This window comes from Triticum urartu, chromosome 2A, assembly GCF_056163025.1.
Source record: "Triticum urartu cultivar PI428250 chromosome 2A, HENAU_Tu73, whole genome shotgun sequence".
NCBI classification, from domain to species: domain Eukaryota; kingdom Viridiplantae; phylum Streptophyta; class Magnoliopsida; order Poales; family Poaceae; genus Triticum; species Triticum urartu.
The window spans coordinates 714,440,876-714,463,627 of NC_141874.1; the positions used below are offsets into that span (position 1 = coordinate 714,440,876).

The following is a 22,752-nucleotide window of genomic DNA, read 5'->3' on the forward strand; positions in this document are numbered from 1 at the left end:
TAGATTTCATCATGGCCAAGCAAGTATATGAGTGCAACTGGGTCCCTTCTCGCGTCACAGAAACTCAATTGAACAATTTAGTCCTGACCGGCGCTTTAAGCAGCAAAGACAATATCCATTGGAGGGTCCCTGGTAAACAATGTCCTCCCACACCTCAAGAGGGAGAAGTCGTCGTTTTCGCAGATCACTTAGCCCGGGGCTTTAATCCGCCCGGTTCTAAATTTTACCGGGATGTCTTAGCCAATTTTCAACTCCGCCCGCAAGACACTAGCCCCAACTCTGTTACCAACATATATCACTTCCGAGTGCTCTGTGAGGTGTTCTTTCAAGAGGAACCCACAGTTGAGTTGTTTAGAGACTGCTTCCATCTAAACAGCCGCACAGAGTTTACTAATGGTTCCAATACGGAATTGGGTGGTGTGGCGATTCAGAAAAGAAAATAGGTCACTTACCCTCACGCTAAACTGCACAGCCACCCCAAAGAGTGGAATCACACATGGTTCTACTGCAAAGACACCTCCCCTGCTGATGAAAATCCTTTGCCTGGCTTTCGTCCGGAGCGGCTTAGCAATACACACCCTTTTCCGCAAAGGTTAACTGCCAAGGAGAGAAGTAAATACACTCCTCAACTGTCCAAGCTCAGAGCCTTCATGGCCAACGGTTTAACAGGAGTTGATCTCGCTCGCTGTTGGATATCGTGGAGCATATTGCCCCTTAGTCAGCACTCCGGTTTGATGTGCGAGTATACTGGCAGTGTCGATGACCCACTGCGACATGTTAACATCCAGCTCACCGACAAAGAAGTCACAGAAGCTGGGAAGAAAATGTTGAACGAACCGGAACACATCTGTGCCCGAACCGGCCTGCTTCCCTTCTGTGCCACCAACAAACCGCCAGCTGTAAGATTTTGATTTTACTTTTTACTGAACCGGTCATTGCTATATCTGTCCATCCTTTAATATCAACATCTGTTTAAACAGGGCGATGATCTGTTTTGGAGCAAGAAGCTTCCACGGGAGAAACCAGAAAAACCAGACAAACCGGAAAGACCACTCCGGCCAAAGACTAAAGTCGTGAAGAGGCCTGCTCATAAGAAGAAAACCACTGCATCTTCTGATCCGGCCGCTGATGATGATGTGGGTAATCCGAACCTTGAGGTAGAGCTTGATTCACTTGGCTTATTTTTCACACGCCTTATTGATGATGATATTTGTCAGGATGATGCCGAAACCAGCCATGTTGATGTTGCAGAGGTAATTACTCTCTCTTCCGATTCAAACCCTTTGCCTTCGCTAAAAATCCGTCAGGCAAACCGGAAGGTTAAATTTTCTCATCCTCTTGCTTACTTGGATCCCAAATTTCTTATGAAGACCCAACAGCACAAAGCTCGCCGCACAACCCGGCACAGCGGCCAGGTAGTTACCTCCGCCGGTTTACTGAACAGTCCGGTTCGGAAACACCGTTTAGAGGTCTCTAAATTGCTTTTCAGTGCTTGTCCTAAAGCGGGCTGTTTTCGTCAACCTCTTAATCCATCTGACTCCGATTATCAGGTTACTTCCCATTCATCTTCTGGCGAATCATCGGCTACTCAGCTGCCACCGCTCAAAATGGTGCTTGGGTAATCTATACTTATCATAACATTTCTGGTGCATCACTGTGTACCATATGCTGTATTTAACTTTATCACTCCTTTCAGAGCAAAGCCTAGGCCGAGCAAGAAGGCCCGCCTGGATAAAGCGGCTGAGGAGGACACCGCCCCTGAACCGGATAAAACACCAGATCTTGAAGCGGCTATTCGTGAAGATATACCCAATGACCCACCACAGCAAGATGACGACTTTATTGCTGAAGAAAGGCCTATTGACACCTCAGGCCCTATCGACCAGCCCACAAGCCCCATCCGGATTGAGAGATCCACCAGTCCATCCCAGCCTGCTGACAAACCGAATGCCCCAGTGCAAACCGGTGATGCTAAGGATGATGATGTTGTGATTACTGGCATTGGCCGTACAGAGCCAAGCAATCCTGTCGCCTTATCCAAGCATACTGCCAAAGAGGAATTTGCTGCCATGGGCAAAGGCAAGTGGAATGTTGATTTGGCGACTTATGCTGCTCTGAATGCCCAAGATCTTCATTCTGGCTACCTGAACCGGCTGTATACCAGCCGTGATTATGAAGCTAGTCTGGTGAATATGATGAAAGAAAAATTTGAGGTAACTTCCATATGCTTTTTCCTGCTTGGATATTTCAATCTTGTTAATTCTCCTAGCCCCCAAGGGCCGGTTTAGAATCTTCATTCAAACCAGGACTTGCTAACGTAAATCTTAATGCTTCAGAATTCACTGATGTAGCCCCCAAGGGCCGGTTCAACTTAATGTAGTTAAACCGGGACTTTAAGTAATTGACATCGCAGCATCGGATTTTATTCGAGCAAATAGCCATTAGCCCCCAAGTGCCAAGTTGAATACTTGTATTGATCTTGGGACTTTATAATCAATTGAAAGATGAAGATCAAATATGCATTAGCCCCCAAGTGCCAAGTGCATAACTTGTTATGTGGTTGGTACTTCAATTCTTGCACCGCTTTCTGAATCGTATAACTGTCTGTATGCAGGCTGAGCTGAAGACAAAAGAAAACCAAGTCGCCGATCTCCAAGAAAATCTGAAGTCCCAACAAGCTGAAACCTCAAAAGCTAAAGAGGAGTTGACCAGCGCTTTAAGCGTCATGGAACAGCTTAAGGAGGACTTCAAGAAAGAGTGGGCGGACTGGGCCACTGAGAAGGCCGCTTTGACTAAGCGAGTTGAAAATGCCGAAGCCGCACTTAAACCGGTGGTAGATGAACTGACCAGCGTAAAGCGTCAAGTGCATGCCATGACTGCCGCCATCTTTGGTAAGCTTTCTTGACTTCTGTAGTAACTCGGCTTTCTTATGACGTGTCCGGTTTGTGAATCCTTTGTAATGTTGTAGGGACACGCATTGGTCACTTGGGGTCAGATGTGCGGAAGAAGTTGAAAGCTGCCTATACATTGATAGAGCAATTGTATACTGGCGTGCAGCGGATCATCTCAACTGCTTCCCACAACAACCCGGCGCCCACCTTGATCCAAGACACCCTGAAAAGACTGTCTATGCTTCCTGCCCGGGTTGAAGAGCTGAAAAAATCTACTGCTCGAACTGGTGCTATCAATGCCTTAATCCGGGCAAAAGCGTGCGTGCCGGATTTTGATCCTGTTGAAGCGGCTCAAGGCTACCCTCACTTGAAGGAAGATGGCTCAGAGTTCAATGAGGAGGACCTGAGGGCGATAAACCGGGAGGTGCGCCCTCTAGCTTGTCAATTGGTGGAAGAGGCAGACTTGTCTCATTATCAAGCCCAATATGACAACCAGAACAAATGAGTTGTTGCACCAATTCCTGAAGCGGAGAATCTGATCCCTCCAATCCGTAAGCATACTTATGCTCCTGATATTGAACCGTCGTTGCTGATCCATGATGAAGCTGTCTTTCAAGCCTTAATGGGAATCGACTGGACAACTGTTGATTTCCAGCCACTGGGTAGGGAAGCAGAAGCTGAAGCGGCGCAAGATGACCCGCAACCATCAGACCAAGTCGGCGATGAAGCTTGAACTGGAGGCCGGTTTAACTTGATGGTCTTTTATATTCCGCCGGAAAAAAAACATGATCTTATTTGGGCACCATGTTGCCTTGTAATAGGATAGCCAATACTCTTGCTTTTGAGATGCCTTCGTGCATAGGTACTGGTACTTACACCTCGTTTGAATGATCAAAACCTTCAATCTATTTTTCCTGCAATCACAAAATCTTAAACTGCCAAGGCGGTTGTACCGCCAGCCGGATTATGATCTTTGTATATATATGCAATGAAATTTAGGTATACGATCAAATCTTGTGATACAAAATACCTGCCATCGTTGGGCATGAAGTTGGCGTTGCCAATCTTGAAACGGAGGTATATAAACCTGTACCGTCGAAGGAGAAAGTAGCTCCTGTGTATGTAATGCCGGTTTACCATGTAAACCGTGCCGGGTTATGATAAACACCGTGTTTTTCGAGATGTGAATAGAAAATCAACCCGAGCAAATAGTCTCCGGATTAAAAATGGACCGTGTCCCGTCAATTGACAGTTTGAACCGGTTTAAAACTTTGTCGGTTTAAAGAACGCAACAAAAAGAAAGAAATATCTATCAAAGAAAATTGTGAAGCAAAGGCAATGATAAAACTGTTTGCAAAAAGAGGCTTATTTGAGCCGATCAGATGGCGTTACCATGGTTGGACACGACCAAGCTCCCGATAGGCGTAGCTATGGTTCAAGTCAGCCAGGTCCCCAAATGAAACCGTGGCATTTATGCCGATCAAGAGGCGTGGCAATGGTTCGGGTTCGACCAAGCCCCCAAGTGATTCTGTGGCCTTAGGCCGATCAAGAGGCGTGACTGGTTCAGACTTGACCATGTCCCCAAGTGATCTGGTGGCTTTCGCCTATCAAAAGGTGTTGCATTGATTCGGATACGACCAAGCCCCCAAGTGATATTTAAAAAGTAAATTCAAGGGGTAAACCGGAGGCCGCTTTAAGACAGAACAACTCCGTGTAACCACACATGATGTGAAAGAACAGATACCCCGCTTTAGCTGAGGTTCCGTTTTATTATATTAATCATAATATATACATTGTCATAATATGTACATAAGTAGAGCCAATGGCTCAGGTATAGTAAGGCCGAAGATGAGCTATGTTCCACGGCCTGTTGGTCTCCTCCTCTGATGTACGTGAGTCTTTATGCTCTCGAATATCGATCAGATAGTATGACCCGTTGTGCAGATTCTTGCTGACCACGAAAGGCCCCTCCCAAGGTGGGGATAACTTATGCATATCGGTCTGATCTTGGATGAGCCGAAGCACCAAATCTCCTTCTTGAAAGGTTCTGGTTCTGATTCGGCGACTGTGATAACGACGAAGATCCTGTTGGTAAATCACCGAGCGGGCGGCTGCTATATCACGCTCTTCATCCAACAGGTCCAAAGCATCTTGTCGTGCTGTCTCGTTGTCCGCTTCAACATAAGGCGCCACACGAGATGAGTCATGACAGATATCACTGGGGAGAACCGCCTCCGCTCCATAGACCATGAAGAACAGTGTGTATCCTATTGATCTGTTGGGTGTGGTATTGATACTCCATAACACAGATGGTAACTCTTCTACCCAACAACCCGGTGTTCTCTGCAAAGGAACCATAAGTCAGGGTTTGATGCCTCGAAAGATCTCTTGATTAGCCCTTTCTGCTTAACCATTAGACTGTGGGTGCGCTACTGATGAAACATCAAGCCAGATGTGCTCACGTTCGCAGAACTCCTTCATGGCACCCTTGGACAAATTGGTACCATTATCTGTGATGATACTGTGTGGAAAGCCAAACCGGAAAATCACTTTTTTGATGAACTAAACCGCCGTGGCCGCATCACACTTGCTAACAGGTTCTGCCTCCAACCACTTTGTAAACTTGTCAACCGCCACCAGGAGGTGGGTCTTCTTATCTTTGGACCTTTTGAAAGGCCCAACCATATCCAGCCCCCAAGCCGCAAACGGCCAAGTAATTGGAATCATTCTCAATTCTTGAGCGGGCACATGAGCACATCTTGAAAACTTTTGGCAACCGTCACATCGTCTGACCAGATCCTCCGCATCAGCATGAGCAGTTAACCAATAGAAGCCATGGCGGAACGCTTTAGCCACCAAAGATTTTGAACTGACGTGGTGACCACAATTTCCTTCGTGGATCTCACGCAAAATTTCACAGCCTTCTTCAGGGGACACACAGCCACTACAAGAAATATGTCAACTTGTGACCACCACTATTGGTCACTGAATGGTCACAAATTTCCATTTGTGACCTTTTTGTGACCAAAAACATAAGGTCAAAAGCTGGCCGTCATAAACTGACTATAGCGACCTTTCTTCTGGAATGGTCGAAGACGTTTATGACCAAAATACGTCTACGGTGGCGTTTTGGTCACTAGCAACCTCCCCAGGCCACATAGGCATCCAGCGTGGCAATCTGACGTGGCACAAGATTCAGCCCGGTCCAATTCAATTTTCTACATGGGCCTAGCCCAACAATTCGGCATTTTTAATGTATTTTTTCTATCAATTTTTGATCAACTTCATGGGCCAAGCCCAACATTGCAGCCTTTTTTATTGTTGGGTTGTGGCATTTTTGTCTAAACGAATTTAGTTTTTCTTTTTTTTCCAAAAGAAGGGTCCACTAGTCAGATGGGTCCCAGTTGTCAGGTTCTAGTAACATCATCAGTTGGCTGTAGCCTTTTCAGGCGCAGTACAAAGGGATACAATTTTGCCCATATATATTGTTGAGAAATTTTCATAATTTTGCTGTCAATGCAGCATGTACACAGGAATACAATTTTGCTATCAAAGCAACATTTCAAACGTACATCTTCATGACATCATACATAAAAACCAACAATAAAAAGATTACAATATGCCATTTGGCTCAAATCACATAACATATGACATCCAGGTTCCAGCAACGAAAAAAGATAACCACCACATCATACCATCTGCACATTCAAAAAGAACAAACTATATGTCAAAAGAGAACTGAGCAGAAAATTGCCAATAAAAGAAAGAAGATAATATACTCTATAATTACTACAGATTTGCTCACTGGATACACATACACACTTTGCATATACAGATTTGCTCCCCGCAAAAACAATTCTGAACAGTTGGCTATAATAATTTACGGCAAAAAAATTCCCAAAACAGAGAATGGTACATCTCGAAATTCCCCAAAAACAGAGGAAATGCGACATCCATGACAAGCTGTGGCATTACTAGAGGATTTGATTAAACCAACAAGTTGGAGTGTGTTGAATAGATAAAAGAAACTCAATTAATGGGGCAATGCAAATTCTTTACTCACTACCGCACGGCATTCACCTGTGATTGAACCCTGCGGGCACATACAAATTATCACTTGACCCGGTTATGGAATGAGCTGGTGCAAGAATGAGGTAATTCCTACTTTACGTTGGACTAACCAAACAGTGTCCTTTAGTATGTAAAACCTTCGGTTCTTCCAAAAGATTCAGTAGTGGGCTAAATTCTTTACTCACTACAGTTTCAACTATTCTATATGGAAAAAATTACCAGAAAATCTCTGCAGAGAACCATTACCACCAATCAGTTGCGACTCAATTCTTCTTTCTTGACCCAAATGCATTCTTTCAGGCCAAACAGAATTGAGCCTCCTAGCGAAATCTTCAACTTCCCTTTTTGTTCAGAAATGAAGCATGTCATTAATTCGCACGAGGGCTTTTGTACAGGAATATGAGCAGTAAATTCGTTATAGCATTTTCAGTATACATAATAATAGAATAATCAAATATAAACAGCAGTGAGCCCAAGTACTAGCAAATAGATCTTCTGCATAGAACACTACATCTTAGAAAAGAGAACTAGGGGTAGGAGAGGGAGCCGCTCACCGATGAGCTTGTGGTTGCTGCCATACATAGCCGCCGTCACGCCGGTCACCGTGCGCAAGAGCAGAGCACAGTTGCACCGGTGACACACACCGTGCGCAAGAGCAGAGCACCTGCTGCATCCAAATCCAAACCGAACAAAAATTAGGAATGGTTGCAGCCATGCTTTTTAAGGCACACAATACATCAGTTCAGATTGCTGTCATTGAGAGACACAGAGACCAGACAAAATAGTGGACTATTTAACCCTGTAATAAAGAAGCAAAATCTCACAAGACAGTGAAGTCACTAGCAAAAGGAAGAGTAACAGATGAAGAAAAAATCTTGACATACAAAGGTAAGTCATTGTGCATTTTCTTTTTCAATGTGATACACAATAAGCATAAGTAACCACAGGTCATTAACTAGACACGTTCCAACATAGGAAAAACAATTATAGATCACTTAATAAGATAAGAAGCAAGGACATAAAGATAATCACTTAATAAGATAAGAAGCAGACATGAATCACATAACTATGTACAATTCAATATCCCAACTGAGAGTGAACATGTATTCAATATTTCCTGCAATTCAATACATGCACGACAGATTCACAGCAAAACTATATATAGCTGTACAAACATGCATGAATAGGAAAGCAACCAAACTACAAGAACATATAAGGAAACAGCGGGAATCACTATAACCTATGGAGTGACAAGCACATATATGAACTCAAAGTAATGCCCAGCTGGACCAAAAGAAGCTGGATTAGTCAGAAGCACATATATGAGCCGTGTCATCCAGTCCCGCAGCCACCAACTCGCGCCGCTCGCCGCCGCGGTCACCACCTTCATCGTCGACGCGGCGGTGCTGCCAGACCTGCAAAAAACAGAGGAGGTGTTTGGAATCAGGCGACGGAATAAGGCGAATGGACATCACACTTGCCAACTAATTAACTATAGCATGCTAAAGAAACATTTCATTAACAAATCTGATTCAGGGACTAGCTTATTGAGTATGACAAAATGCTTAGAATAAAAATCATTTCAAGAAATGCTGCAGTAGCTAAAAAACAAACTAAGCTATACCATTTCAGGAAAATGTGTAAGCTGTTCAACTTTTCTGACATTCACTCCAGCTGCTTCCAAACTTGACGCTGTACCACCAGTGGGAACCTATGTTACTTGACTAGTTGTTCAAACACATGGGGCCCTAATCGAGTATCACCAGATAGAACTAGACAACAGATACAAAATATTCTCAAAAAGACAGAACATTAACTAGTGTGTGCAGTACAGTGTGCCTAATGATTTAGTCTGCAGGGTTTAGATGCTACTAGTACACATGAATCCAACCACTCTGCTTCTACACAGTCATCAGGCTGTAGGGTCTCGTGACTTTTGTTCATCAGTCCAACAGCCTATTTACACTAAAACCAGCACTACAGCAATAATAATCACATGGAAGCCGATTTGGTTACCTGTTGGCGCAGCCACGGCCCCAGCCCTGCAGCACCTCCATGAACTCCTTGGTGCCCGAGCCCGCGATGGTTCCCAGGTTGTTCACATGGTCTGCCACTTCAAAACAATCATCAGAGAAAATAGGTCTTTCCATAGAGGAGAGAGCATAGACTCGATCATCGGCCTTGTGCCAAATCCCCCACGCCTTCCCGTGACGGCCTTCACAACAATGACCTACAAGAAAAACACACCAAAAACTAAGTCACACATGCATGCTACTAATCCACTGTCATGTAGTTGTTTGGTTTTTATTTTAGATTAATATGAATAATTCAATATGTATTATCTGTTTTAAAAAATGAAGTAAATATGTTATGCTAGACTATTGTTTCAAACAAATATATTAAAATGTTAAATTTAACATGCTAGAAAATTAAAGTAGAGTGCCCAACACACAGTGTAAGTAAGACTAGCATATAGTAGTTTGTCTTGTACAGAATGCTTCTAATCTAAGTAAGCATGAGAGTGTACGTGTTGGAGCTTTGTCATGCATGCAAATATTTTATGAGGAGAACTAGATATATGTATGTGACCATTAGAATGCATACGTGTGTAGGGGAGCTCCCTCGGCATCACTGCTATCATGTTTGACCAATGAAACAAAAGGTTACAGGGAGCTTTATTGTAATTGTCATGCTTTGTTGTAACTGGATTCACTATTTAGCATAGTTTTAAATAGCAGGCTATAGCCCCGCTATAGCTCCGCTGTAGCTGTTTGAGGGTGTTGCCGCTAAATGATTTCATGTACAATTTGCCGCTATAGCCCCGCTATAGCCCAGCTATAGCTGTTTTTAAGGGTCGCCGCTAAATGCCATAGCCCGCTATTTAAAACATTGCTATTTAGTCACAAGAATACAACACAGTTCAAGAAATACTCCACCAAAGACAAAAAATAAATTAAACTAATGCAAGCAAGAAGAGATACGAAGAGGGAACTACTGCTTGCAAGCACTACTGCTTGCAAGTCCCAACTTAACAACGGTTATCATCAATTTAGTTAATCGGAGATGCTACTCTAACTACTCCATTTTGCAAGATGCCACTGTAACTATCAGTACTGGAGTAATCGAATGTGTTGCAAGATGCTACTCTAACCAGATGCTCCAAGTTGATACTCCAAGATACTGCAAGCAGGATACTGCAAGCAAGTTCATACTCCCACAAGAAGAGAATTCAGACAAGAATCTGTTCCACACACACTGTTCATTCGAGTCTGTGCTCTCTGCAAAACTTGAAACAGTACCATGCGGACGTCCAACCAGCGGTAGAGAGGTCAGCCATAGCACAATAGACCTAGAGCTACAACCTGACAGTAACAATAACCGCACAACACAGCCATTCCTCACGCATGTGACTGAAAAAGTAACAAAAATTCATTTAACGGTGCTCTGGTAGGCGTACCTCTCGCCTAAGCTACTCATCTATGTCATCGCCATCTGCCAACTGCTGGTTCGACAATGTGCTCTCTACAAAACCTGAAACAACACCACACAGACATCCAACCAGTGGCAGAGAGGTCAACCACAGGTACACATCACACCAAACCAATACCGGGAAATCACAAATCTGACCGAGAAATCCAGGGCACCTTTCTCTTCGTCCAAGGCCGGGAGCGCCTCCCCTGTCCAGTCCTTGGGCACGAGCGGATCCTGCACACACACGAATGCACCAAAAAATAAAAACATCACCACCTACGATCGAAGAACGAAGGAACAGAGGAGCCGGACGCGAGGGAGAGGGAGAGGGAGAGGTAGGGTTGGCTTACCCGGTGGGCAGAGGCAGGGCTGTCGGGGCCGGGGCGGCGGCGGAACCAGAAGAGGAAGCAGTCGACGAGGAAGGTGTCGAAGAAGGCCACCACCGCCCTCACGAGCGCCTCCGCACACCCGCACATAGAGCTCCTCGAAGGAGAGACTTCGACACGGCGCTTGACGGGCTAGATCTTGAGGATGCGCTTCCGTCGCCGCCCCTTCCTGTGCGCCCGCGCAGCGGCGATCCGCCCTCCCTGCCTAGGGTAGGGGCCGCGGCCGGTTGGTCTGGCCGGAGAGGATGAAGGTCTGGAGCGAGGGGGCGTCGGGGAGAGGAAGGGAGGGGGTTGGGGTGGCGATGCAGTGAGGAAGGGCGTGGGGGAGGCCATGGATGCTGATGGAAGGGCGCGGGGGATGCCATGGATGGGCGTGGGGGTGGCGATGCGGTGAGGAAGGGCTCGCCGGTGGAGCTGATAGGGAGGCGGCGGCGGCGGCGATCTGGAAGGGGAAGGGAGGAGGGGTTTGCGGTGGGGTGGAGACGGGTAGGGGTTTGCGGTGGGGAATGGGTGGGTGGATGGATGGATGGATGTGGGATGAGGAGATGGATAGATGGATATGTGCCATGTCATCGATCCATGGCACAAACGTCTCCACCAATCAGAATTAAGCGCATGTAATTGTATTTCTTCTTTAGTTTCTCTTATATATTTTCTCATCAATGTAAAGAATATATCAAATATTTACTGCAAAATGGCACCATTTCATTTTTCAAAAATATTAGACCATATTTATGTCCAATTAACCAGATGATTGTGTGTTAAAAACTTTTCATCAACCTCCCATCAAATTGACAATTTTTTGCCGATTCAGCAGGAAACAGGTCAAATTTGAACTACCCCCATCGCACAATTTGCTATTTACTTTTTCCAAAAATCATTTTTAGGTACAAAAGTATCTATTTAATAAGAGAAAGACCAAAAGTTTTCGTAGATTCAACCACTAGCTAGGAACGGTCATGCCCGTCGTTTTGACCGCATTTTGAAACGGATATGAAAAATTCAAAAAAAAACTAAAAATTTGGAAAACCTTCGCATTGTGTCATTATATGTGGCAAAGTTACCAGGAAAAATAATAAATTTGTAATACGATAATTATTTTGAAAAAAGTGTTCTCAGAAACGAGCTATCCTGTGTGGAGATCAATGACTTTCAAGCCAAATGATCAATCTTATGCTCACATTCATGGCATAGTTTGTTCAAATGATCTGATATTGTGCACAAGGGTGCATATTGGAATGACAAACAATGTTACCTAAGGAAATTTTCATTTTGTTTGGACGAAAAAATAATTTTCCATTTTCTGCGTGACAAAAATGGGGGTTTTTGTGAAGAACCTACCAAATATTTGCTGCAAAATTAGACCAAATCAATTTTCTAAAATACTAGGCCATATTTAATGCACAACTGACAAAATGGTTGGGTGTAAAAAGTTTTGATCCACCTCTCATGAAAAAGACAATTTTCCGCCGATTTAGTTGGAAGCGGGTCAAATTTGAACTGTAGCTGCCTTCTAGTTTGCTCTTTATTTTTTCCAAAAATCATTTCTAGGTACATAAGTATCTATTTAATTAGAGAAACACCAAAAAAAAAATCCAATATTCAACAACTAGCTAGGAACGGTCATTCCCGCCGTTTTGACCGCATTTTGAAACGGGCATAAAAATTTCAAAAAAAATCAAAAAATTGGGAAACCTTCGCATTGTATCATTATATGTGGCCAAGTTCCCAGGAAAAATAATAAACTTGTAATATGGCAATTATTTTTAAAAAGTGTTCTCAGAAACGAGCTATCACGTGTGGAGATCAATGGCTTTCAAGCCAAATGATCAATCTTATGGCCACATTGATGGCATAGTTTGTTCAAATGATCTCATATTGTGCACAAGGGTGAATATTGGAATGGCAAACAATCTTGCCTAAGGAAGTTTTCATTTTCTTTGGACGAAAAAACCATTTTCCATTTTTCGAGTGCCCAAAAGAAGATTTTTTTGTGAAGAACCTACCAAAAAATTGTTGCAAAATTGGGCAAAATCATTTTTCTAAAATACTAGGCCATATTTAATGCACAGTTGACCAAATGGTTGGGTGTAAAAAGTTTTTATCCACCTCTGGTGAAAAATACAAATTTCCGCTGATTCAGTTGGAAGCGGGTCAAATTTGAACTGTAGTTGCCTCGTAGTTTGCTCTTTATTTTTTCCAAAAATCATTTATAAGTACATAAGTATCTATTTAATCAGAGAAACACCAAAAAAATTCCAAGATTCAACCACTAGCTAGGAACGGTCATTCCCGCTGTTTTGACCGCATTTTGAAACGGGCATAAAAAATTCAAAAAAAATCAAAAAATTAGAAAACCTTCGCATTGTGTCATTATATGTGGGCAAGTTCCCAGGAAAAATAATAAACTTGTAATATGGCAATTATTTTAAAAAAGTGTTCTCAGAAACGAGCTATCACTTGTGGAGATCAATGGCTTTCAAGCCAAATGATCAATCTTATGGCCACATTCATAGCATAGTTTGTTCAAATGATCTCATATTGTGCACAAGGGTGCATATTGGAATGGCAAACAATGTTTCCTAAGGAAGTTTTCTTTTTCTTTGGACGAAAAAACCATTTTCCATTTTTCAAGTGCCCAAAAGGAGGTTTTTTGTGAAGGACCTCCCAAATAATTGTTGAAAAATCGGACCAAATCATTTTTCTAAAATACTAGACCATATTTAATGCACGATTCACCAAATGGTTGGGTGTAAAAAGTTTTTATCCACCTCTGGTGAAAAAGACAAATTCCCGCCGATTCAGTTGGAAGGGAGTCAAATTTGAATTGTAGCTGCCTCGTAGTTTGCTCTTTATTTTTTCCAAAAATCATTTATAGGTACATAAGTATCTATTTAATCAGAGAAACACCAAAAAAATCCAAGATTCAACCACTAGCTAGGAACGGTCATTCCTTTGACCGCATTTTGAAACGGGCATAAAAAATTCAAAAAAAACAAAAAATTGGAAAACCTTCGCATTGTGTCATTATATATGACCAAGTTTCCGGGAAAATAATAAACTTGTAATACGATAATTATTTTAAAAAAGTGTTCTCAGAAATGAGCTATCATGTGTGAAGATGCATGGCTTTCAAGCCAAATGATCAATCTTATGGCCACATTCATGGCATAGTTTGTTCAAATGATCTCATATTGTGCACAAGGGTGCATATTGGAATGGCAAACAATGTTGCCTAAGGAAGTTTTCATTTTCGTTGGACGAAAAAACCATTTTCCATTTTTCGAGTGCCCGAAAGGAGGTTTTTTGTGAAGGAACTACCAAATAATTGTTGCAAAATTGGACCAAATCATTTTTATAAAATACTAGGCCATATTTAATGCATAATTGACAAAATGGTTGGGTGTAAATTTTCTTGATCCACCTCTCGTGAAAAAGACAAATTTCCACCGATTCTGTTGGAAGCGGGTCAAATTTGAACTGCAGCTGCCTCACAGTTTGCTATTTATTTTTTCCAAAAATCATTTCTAGTTACATAAGGACGTATTTAATCATAAATACATGGTTTGGTGGCGATACCTCGAGGTTTGGGCGGTGGCCCAGGGCCCCAACTCTAGAGCGCGTAAACTCGCATGCCCGTCGCATGGTCACCGCGTGACCGTAATGTTGCCATGTGTTCTGGGCGGCTTAGGCATGTCTAGTGGGTTGGGCACTCCACAGGTTGGTGCTAGGAAGAAAATTACAACATAAGATTCTCACGAGAAGACCGATCGATGCTCAAACATGAATTAGCAGCCAAGTGTTTGATTAGCGGTACGGGAAATGCACATGGCCAATGGGCATGAGTTTTGGCTGAGGATGATCATCTACTAAGGAGAATCTCTTCACAAATTTTTAGCTCAAAAGGAGGATCCTAGGTGGTACTTGCTTTGCAAAGTACCACGCTGGACAAAAATATGAATGTTGAAGCTAGGCTCAAAATAATGAATGGATTGAGCTGAAATTTTGTGGAGGATGGTTATTTGGGCATAGGAAAGCATTGTAGAAACTTGATACCATTTGGACATGCCAAATTAGTACTTCCTTCACAATGCTCTTCTATGGACATAAACTTGGGAAAACTAGTGAGAGAGATTGGATGAATGAAATGAGCTCAAAATTGGTGTAGGTAAGTTACTTAGGTATGGTCATGCGCTGGTAAATTTTCAGATAATTTGGGTAAGCCTAGCTAGTACTTACTTCACAAAGCTTCTCTCGAGGTAGAAACTTTGGAAATTTCCCGAGAAAGATTTACTAGGAAAATTGAGCTGAATATTATCATGTGGCAATGATTTGGGTATGGAAGAGTGCCCGAAAAGTTTGAGGGTAATAGGAGGGGTCTATATAACACTTGCTTTGCAACGTGCCAATTTGGCCATAAAATATAAATTGAACCTGGGCTCACATAGATGATTTGACTGAGCTGCAATTTGGAGGAGGGTGATAATTTGGGCATATGAAGAAACTGTATGAATTTCATGTCATTTAGAGATATAAAAAAGGTACTTCCTTCACAATGCTTCTAGGTGGACAAAAACTTTGGAAATTTGCTGAGGAAGATTTGCTAGGCAAATGGAGCTGAATTTTGTCATGCGGTAATGATTTGGATAGGAAAGAGTGCCCAAAAATTCCTAGGGCAATCAATAATATATAAATAGCACTTCCTTTATAAAGTGTTGTTGTGAACATAATAGGAAAATGAATATTGTTGAATTAGTTTTGAACTAGGCAAGGAAGGATTTTTACATATTTGATGAAGATATGACCCAAAGAATTTATGAGATTGTTTGGGAATTTTGGGAATGATAGAAATATAGGTTGCTTCACAACCTAGGGCAAAAACTGCCACATGGACATGACACATAAGCAAAACTGATGAGATGGCGCCTAGCCATCACAACCCACCACAATCTACAAGGCTATGACCATCTATATTGGTCATGATCAGCTAGAAATAAGGTAGCGGACTAGCACTGTTTGCTTTGTGACCATTTCGTGTAAGGAAATTACGACCTTTCTGACCAAAATGGTCGCAATGGTTTAGGGTTTGGAGCCCCCTGAACAGCTTTTGACCAATTGGTCTAAAGTGGTCATAGATTTATGACCAATTCTTCGAGGGTCACTGACAGAAGGTCATAAGTTGACATATTTCTTGTAGTGAGCGTTGAAACGCCCCTGATACACTGCAATGATGCAACTCGCCATTGACAATAGTCATGGACTTGGACCGCCGGATTATCTGTCGGGCCAGACTCTCATCCTCTGGTAACTCGCCCCGGTTCATGTACGCCAGGTAAGGAAGCGTCCAATCTGGAATGACATGAAGAGCTGCCACCAATTGAGCCTCCGGATCAGGAATAGCCAAATCCGCTTCACCAGGGAGCTTAACCGACGGGTTGTGCAACACATCCAGAAAGACATTGGGCGGGACCGGTTTGCGTTGAGAGCCCAGCCGGCTTAAAGCGTCTGCCGCTTCATTCTTCCGTCGGTCCACGTGGTCCACCTGATAGCCTTTAAAGTGACCTGCAACAATATCCACCTCACGATGATATGCTGCCATGAGTGGGTCCTAGGAATCCCAAGTGCCAGACACCTGTTGAGCCACGAGGTCCGAGTCACCGAAGCACTTAACTCGACTTAGATTCATCTCCTTAGCCATCCGGAGACCGTGGAGCAAGGCTTCATACTCAGCTGCATTGTTAGTACAAGGGAACATTAAGCGGAGAACGTAACAAAACTTATCACCTCGTGGGGAAGTTAATATGACTCCAGCCCCCGAGCCTTCCAATTGCCTGGATCCGTCAAAATGGATGGTCCAATATGTGTGATCCGGCTTTTCTTCAGGTGCTTGCAGTTCCGTCCAATCATTGATGAAATCAACAAGTGCTTGAGACTTAACCGTCGTCCGAGGCACGTACTTCAACCCATGCGGCCCAAGCTCTATAGCCCACTTGGCGATCCGGCCAGTCGCTTCCCGGTTCTGGATGATATCGCCCAAGGGAGCAGAACTGACAACCGTAATGGGGTGCCCTTGGAAGTATTGCTTAAGCTTCCGGCTTGCCATAAAAACTCCATATACCAGCTTCTGCCAATGCGGATACCTTTGCTTGGACTCAATAAGTACCTCGCTGATATAATAGACCAGACGTTGAACCGGATGCTCCTTGCCTGCCTCTTTTCGCTCCACCACAATAGCCACACTGACCGCACGAGCATTAGCAGCAACATATAGCAGCAACGGCTCCTTGTCAATGGGAGCGGCGAGCACAGGCGGATTGGCCAATTGCCGCTTTAAGTCCTCAAATGCCTTATCAGCAACAAAACTCGAGACGAATTGATCCGTGTTCTTCAACATCTGATACAAAGGGATTGCCTTCTCACCAAGGCGGCTGATAAACTGGCTCAACGCGGCAATCCGGCCTGCCAGGCGTTGAACATCATTAATACACTTCGGTTTAGCCAAGGAGGTGATGGCTATGATCTTCTCCGGATTAGCCTCGATTCCCCTGTTGGACACCAGAAAACCCAATAACTTGCCTGCCGGTACACCAAAGACACACTTGGCCGGATTAAGCATCATCTTGTACGTCCTCAGGTCATCAAAGGTTTCCTTCAAGTCGTCAACCAGAGTCTCCTTCTCCCTTGACTTAACCACGATATCATCCACGTAAGCATGTACATTACGGCCAATCTACATGTGAAGACAATTTTGTACACACCGTTGATAAGTTGCCTGGGCACTCTTGAGCCCAAAGGGCATAGACACATAGCAGAAGGCTCCAAAGGGAGTTATGAACGTCATCTTCTCCTGGTCCTTAACTTCCATTTTGATCTGATGATAGCCGGAATATGCATCCAAAAAACTCAAACGCTCACAACCCGCCGTAGCATCAATAATTTGATCAATACAGGGGAGGGCAAAAGGGTCTGCCGGACAAGCCTTATTAAGATCTGTGTAATCCACACACATGCGCCAGGTGCCATTTTTCTTAAGGACCAGCACCGGATTAGCAAGCCACTCAGGGTGGAAAACTTCAATAATAAAGCCAGCTGCTAAGAGCCTGGCTACCTCTTCTCCAATAGCCTTGCGTCTTTCTTCGTTAAACCGGCGGAGGAACTGTTTCACCGATTTGTATTTGGGATCCACATTAAGGGTGTGCTCAGCGAGTTGCCTCGGTACACCTGGCATGTCAGAGGGCTTCCATGCAAAAATGTCCCGATTCTCACGGATGAACTCGATGAGCGTGCTTTCCTATTTCGGATCCAAGTTGACACTGATGTTGAACTGCTTGGATGAATCGCCGGGCACTAAGTCAACAAGCTTAGTTTCAGCTGCCGATTTGAACTTCAGGGCCGGATCATGCTCTGTAGTTGGCTTCTTTAATGGAGTCATGTCCGCCGGATCAACATTGTCCTTATAATACATCAGCTCCTCAGTGGCACAAACCGACTCTGCATAGGCCGCATCTCCTTCCTCGCACTCCAAAGCGACCTTACGGCTTCTGTGAACCGTTATTGTCCCCTTGTGACCCGGCATCTTGAGCTACAAATACACATAACAGGGCCATGCCATAAACTTGGTGTAGGCCGGTCGCCCAAACAGGGCGTGATATGGACTTTGGATTTTTACTACTTCAAACGTCAATGTTTCCGACCTGGAATCATGATCATCTCCAAAGGCCACTTCCAGAGCTATCTTACCAACAGGATATGCTGACTTGCTAGGTACCACACCATGGAACACCATACTGGACGGTTTGAGATTTTTATCTGTTAGTCCCATACGACGGAAGGTCTCATAGTACAAGATATTAATGTTGCTCCCTCCATCCATGAGCACCTTGGTGAACTTGTAACCTCCCACCTGAGGCGCCACCACTAAAGCCAACTGACCCGGATTGTCAACCCGGGGAGGGTGATCCTCTCTGCTCCATATGATTGGCTGTTCAGACCAGTGTAGATAACGGGGCACGGCCGGTTCAACAGAGTTGACTGCCCGCTTCTAAACCTTCCGGTCTCGCTTGTCCAGGCTAGTAGTGAAGACATGGTACTGTCCACTATTCAACTGTTTTGGGTTGCTCTAGTAACCCGACTGCTGCTGGTGGTGGTTGTAACCGCCCTGGTTATTCTGATTATTTTGATTGCTATGTCCGCCCGGATTACCGTTAAATCCTGAACCGGAATTTCCTCCACCGTAACCCGGCCCAGATCCTGAGCCACCGCCGGAGCCGTGATCATACCGGAAAGCGTTAGAATTCTTGAACTCCTGCATAATGTAGCAGTCCTTCCAAAGGTGGTTGGCTGGCACTTCCTTCGTCCCGTGCTTCGGACAGGGCTAGTTCAATAGATAATTTAGGCGGTCCGGGTTAGGGTTAGGCGCTCCACTGCGATTCGGCGGTTTACCCTTGCGTCGCTGGCCCTTGTCCTGCGCGTTGGTATTAGCCACGAAGTCCATGTTGCCATCCGCTTTATGCTTGCCTCCACTACCATTGCCTGCCGAGTGGTGCTGCTGACCTTTGGAGTTGTTGTTCTTCTTTCCCTTCCCTGTCTTGTCATCATCAGACTCGGGATCCTTGGTACTATCCGAATCAGCATACTTTACCAACGCAGCCATGAGGGTCCCCATATCAGTGCAATGGCGCTTCATCCGTCCTAACTTCAGCTTTAGGGGCCCAAACCGGCAGTTGCCTTCTAGGGTTATAACTGCGGTGTCAGCGTTGATGCGGTCTGATGAATGCAGAACTTGCGAGACCCGGCGCACCCAATGAGTCGTCGATTCTCCTTCCTCCTGGACACAAGCAGCCAAGTCCACTATCGACATAGGCTGTTTACATGTGTCTTTGAAATTACTGATAAACCGGGCCCGCAATTGGGCCCATGAACTGATAGAATTGGCCGGTAAGCTTTTTAACCAAGTACGGGTCGTTCCTTCGAGCATCATGGTGAAGTACTTCGCACACGCCGCATCATCTACATCAAGCATCTCCATGGCCATCTCATAGCTCTCTACCCATGTCTCTGGAGGTTGATCCGCCGTGTAATTTTGTACCTTGCGCGGGCCTTTGAAATCCTTGGGCAGGCGCACATTGCGTAAAGCGGGGACAAGGCAAGGCACCCCCAAAGCACTAGAAGTAACACCAGGCTCGACCGAGGTAGTTGGACGAACCGGCGTAAGCTGCCGAGCCTGATATTGTGCGGCTAACTCAGCCTCCCTGCATGCTCGGGCCTGGTCCACCACTTCCTGAGCATTGTCAGCACCACCCGCCGGGTTGTTGCCACGGGGTGCTCCACGTCGTTCATTACTTGATACGGCCGGTTCATCCATATGTCTGCTATAGCTCCGGCTTGGACGAGGGGTAGAGTGGATCCGATCGCGGCTGTACGAGTATGCTTCCTGTTGGACCAAAGCTGTCCTAAGAAGCTCCTTGACCCGGCGCGTCTCTACCGCCTGCAGCGAATCACCTTCAATTGGAATGGCCTCCAGCCGTGCAGCAGCTGCAACAAGGTTGTCCATTGGGTTGGAGTAGTGACCCGGAGGTGTCGGAACAGCCTGAGGTACAACAGTGTTATGATGAGGCAGATCCATCAAACGGGGCTGAACCGGCGCGCCCGTCCCAGGAGCTTCCGCCCGGTTTACCACCGGCGGATTACTGGTTCCCGCTCCTGGGGTGTTGATGTCACATCCCTAGTTCTGGTATGACCTAGACCAGCTAGCCATTTGTGCATCATGTTTAAATTCCATTTAAATTTGAAATGGGGATTTGTGAAACCCTCAGAATTATTTCTAGAAATAACCCAGATAAAAATTGCTCCAAAAGGGTCCAAGAAAATGTTCATGTTGCTCTCTAAAAATATTGGTCAGGGTTAAAATTCTAACAAATATTTTCAGGAGCTCATAAATATTTATTTTGGCCATTTGGAATTAATCCAGTAATTATTTGCGTTGGATAAATATTTTTTATATATACAAAATATTGTCCAATATTTCTGAATTTTGGTGAGGGGCTTTGGAGTGGTCCAACTAGTCCCTACAAAAATTTACAGAATAAAATAAATTGATTTAGTATTATTACTAAATCAGAACAAATGTCAGATAAATAGAAAAGAAACAGAAATGGTAAAAACCCACCTGTGCTTACCTGCGGCCTAGCTCCTGTGCTGGCCCAGCACTGTGCAGCCCAGCAGCAGCCCAGCCCACCTGTCTGCCTCCCCTGTCGTCTTCCTCCCGCTAGGAGGACAGCGCATGTGGCCGCCGCGCGCGAGCATGCGCCTCGCCACCTCCTGCTCGCCGCCGAGCCCCTGGATGCGTGGATGAACGCCCCGGCGTCGTCCCGATCCGCCCGACCTCTCTCACTCTCCCCCTCGCCCTCTCCCCGTGCTCAGAAGCTCCGCCACATCGCCGGCTACCTCCCCGTCAAGACACGCACCTCGGGAGGCCCTGGAGCGCCGCCATCGCCGTCGTCTTCACTTTCGGCCACTGGCGATCGCCCACGCCATTCTGCTCGCGTTTGACCTTCCCCGAGCCCGCTTCGACGCCCTCTGCGACCGCTGTGAGCTCCATCGTCGTTTGCCCCTCTTCCCCTTGCCTCTCGATCACCGCAGCCGCCGTTTCGACCGAAGCCGTAGCACCTCACCGCCGGCCATGGCGCCACCGTGGCCAGGGGCCGAGCCAGCCGCACCCGCGCGCGTCACCGTGCTCCTGGTGACGCCAGGAGGCCGTATATCCTCTCCGCTCGCCTCCCCATGCACCACAGCCCATGCTCCAGCCGCCGCCGCGAGCCTCGCTCCGGCGAGCTCCGGCCACCACTCCTCCTCCTATCTACCCCATTAGATGCGGGAGAGCACGGGCTACGCCCTGGTGCTCTTCGCCGTCCTTTTGGTCACCGGAACGGTGATCCCGAGCCCCTCCGCCGCGTTCGGCCTCGCCGGCGGCTAAATGCCGGTGGGGTTGACCGGTCTAACCCCCCAGTTGACCTGGGGTTTGACTACCCAGGGACAATGACAGGTGGGGCCCGGCCTGCTAATGTTTCTGTTAGGATTAGTTTAATATCTAATTAACACTGTTAACTAACAATGAGCCAATGACATGTGGGACCCTGTCGTCAGGTTTGACCTGGTCAGCTCCATTGACCTGCTGACGCAGGCATGATGCAATGCTGACATAGTTATTCTTTTTCTGGAATTATTTTTAAACAGGATATTCCAAAAAATGCTCAAAACTTCAAAAATTCATAGAAATTCAACCGTAGCTCAGATTAAAATAATTTATATATGAAAAATTATCAGAAAAATTCAATCTATCCATATATACCACTTTCATGCATGTTCAACCAACTTATACCACTGTATAAGTGAAAACATGATAATGGCATTTTAAATGCTAACTATGGAGTTTGCATATGAACCCTTGGTCCATATGGACTTCATTTAAATGGTTGCTAGATGCATTATTGCAATCATAACATCATTACCATGTTCATGCATCATAATGTTGCATATGCTTGTGTTTTGATTTCTGACACCGTTCCTTCTCGATAGGTCCTGCTCCGGAGAGTGTTCGAGAGTACCTGTCTGAGGAGCAGTGTCCCCCTGTTGATCTACCAGGCAAGCAACCCCCCCTTGTTCATTCCGATACAATCCCACTCTCTCGCTCCTGCTCTCTTTTATTGCATTAGGACAACAACGATTCAACTGCTACTTTATGGTGCGGTAGTTAAACCCATTCCTCTGCATGACCTGTCATTGCCACAGTAAATAGTTGAAACCCACTAGCATGTGTAGGAGTTGATTGATCCATGTGGTGTTCCTACCATGCCATGCCTGCTATTGCTTAGAGTTGTGTCAGGTCTGATTCATCGGGAATGAATGGGAGTGCTATGATATGTTCTGGTGCT

The 22,752-nt window shown here is 45.1% G+C and overlaps 1 protein-coding gene across 1 annotated transcript; it reads left to right on the forward strand.

Moving 5' to 3' along the window:
- Positions 1-2,069: 2,069 nt before the first annotated feature.
- Positions 2,070-3,396, forward strand: LOC147987050 (uncharacterized). Its single transcript, XM_087542256.1, has 3 exons — positions 2,070-2,213; positions 2,615-2,891; positions 2,969-3,396. The coding sequence occupies exons 1-3, from the start codon at positions 2,070-2,072 to the stop codon at positions 3,394-3,396; spliced, it is 849 nt and encodes a 282-aa protein (XP_087398382.1).
- Positions 3,397-22,752: the final 19,356 nt, after the last annotated feature.

Excerpts from the sequence above, each read along its gene's own strand:
- LOC147987050 (XM_087542256.1), top strand. The coding sequence starts at position 2,070 with ATGGGCAAAGGCAAGTGGAATGTTGATTTGGCGACTTATGCTGCTCTG. Across the intron at positions 2,214-2,614 it reads TGATGAAAGAAAAATTTGAG|GCTGAGCTGAAGACAAAAGA; the intron begins GTAACTTCCATA and ends GTCTGTATGCAG. Across the intron at positions 2,892-2,968 it reads CATGACTGCCGCCATCTTTG|GGACACGCATTGGTCACTTG; the intron begins GTAAGCTTTCTT and ends GTAATGTTGTAG.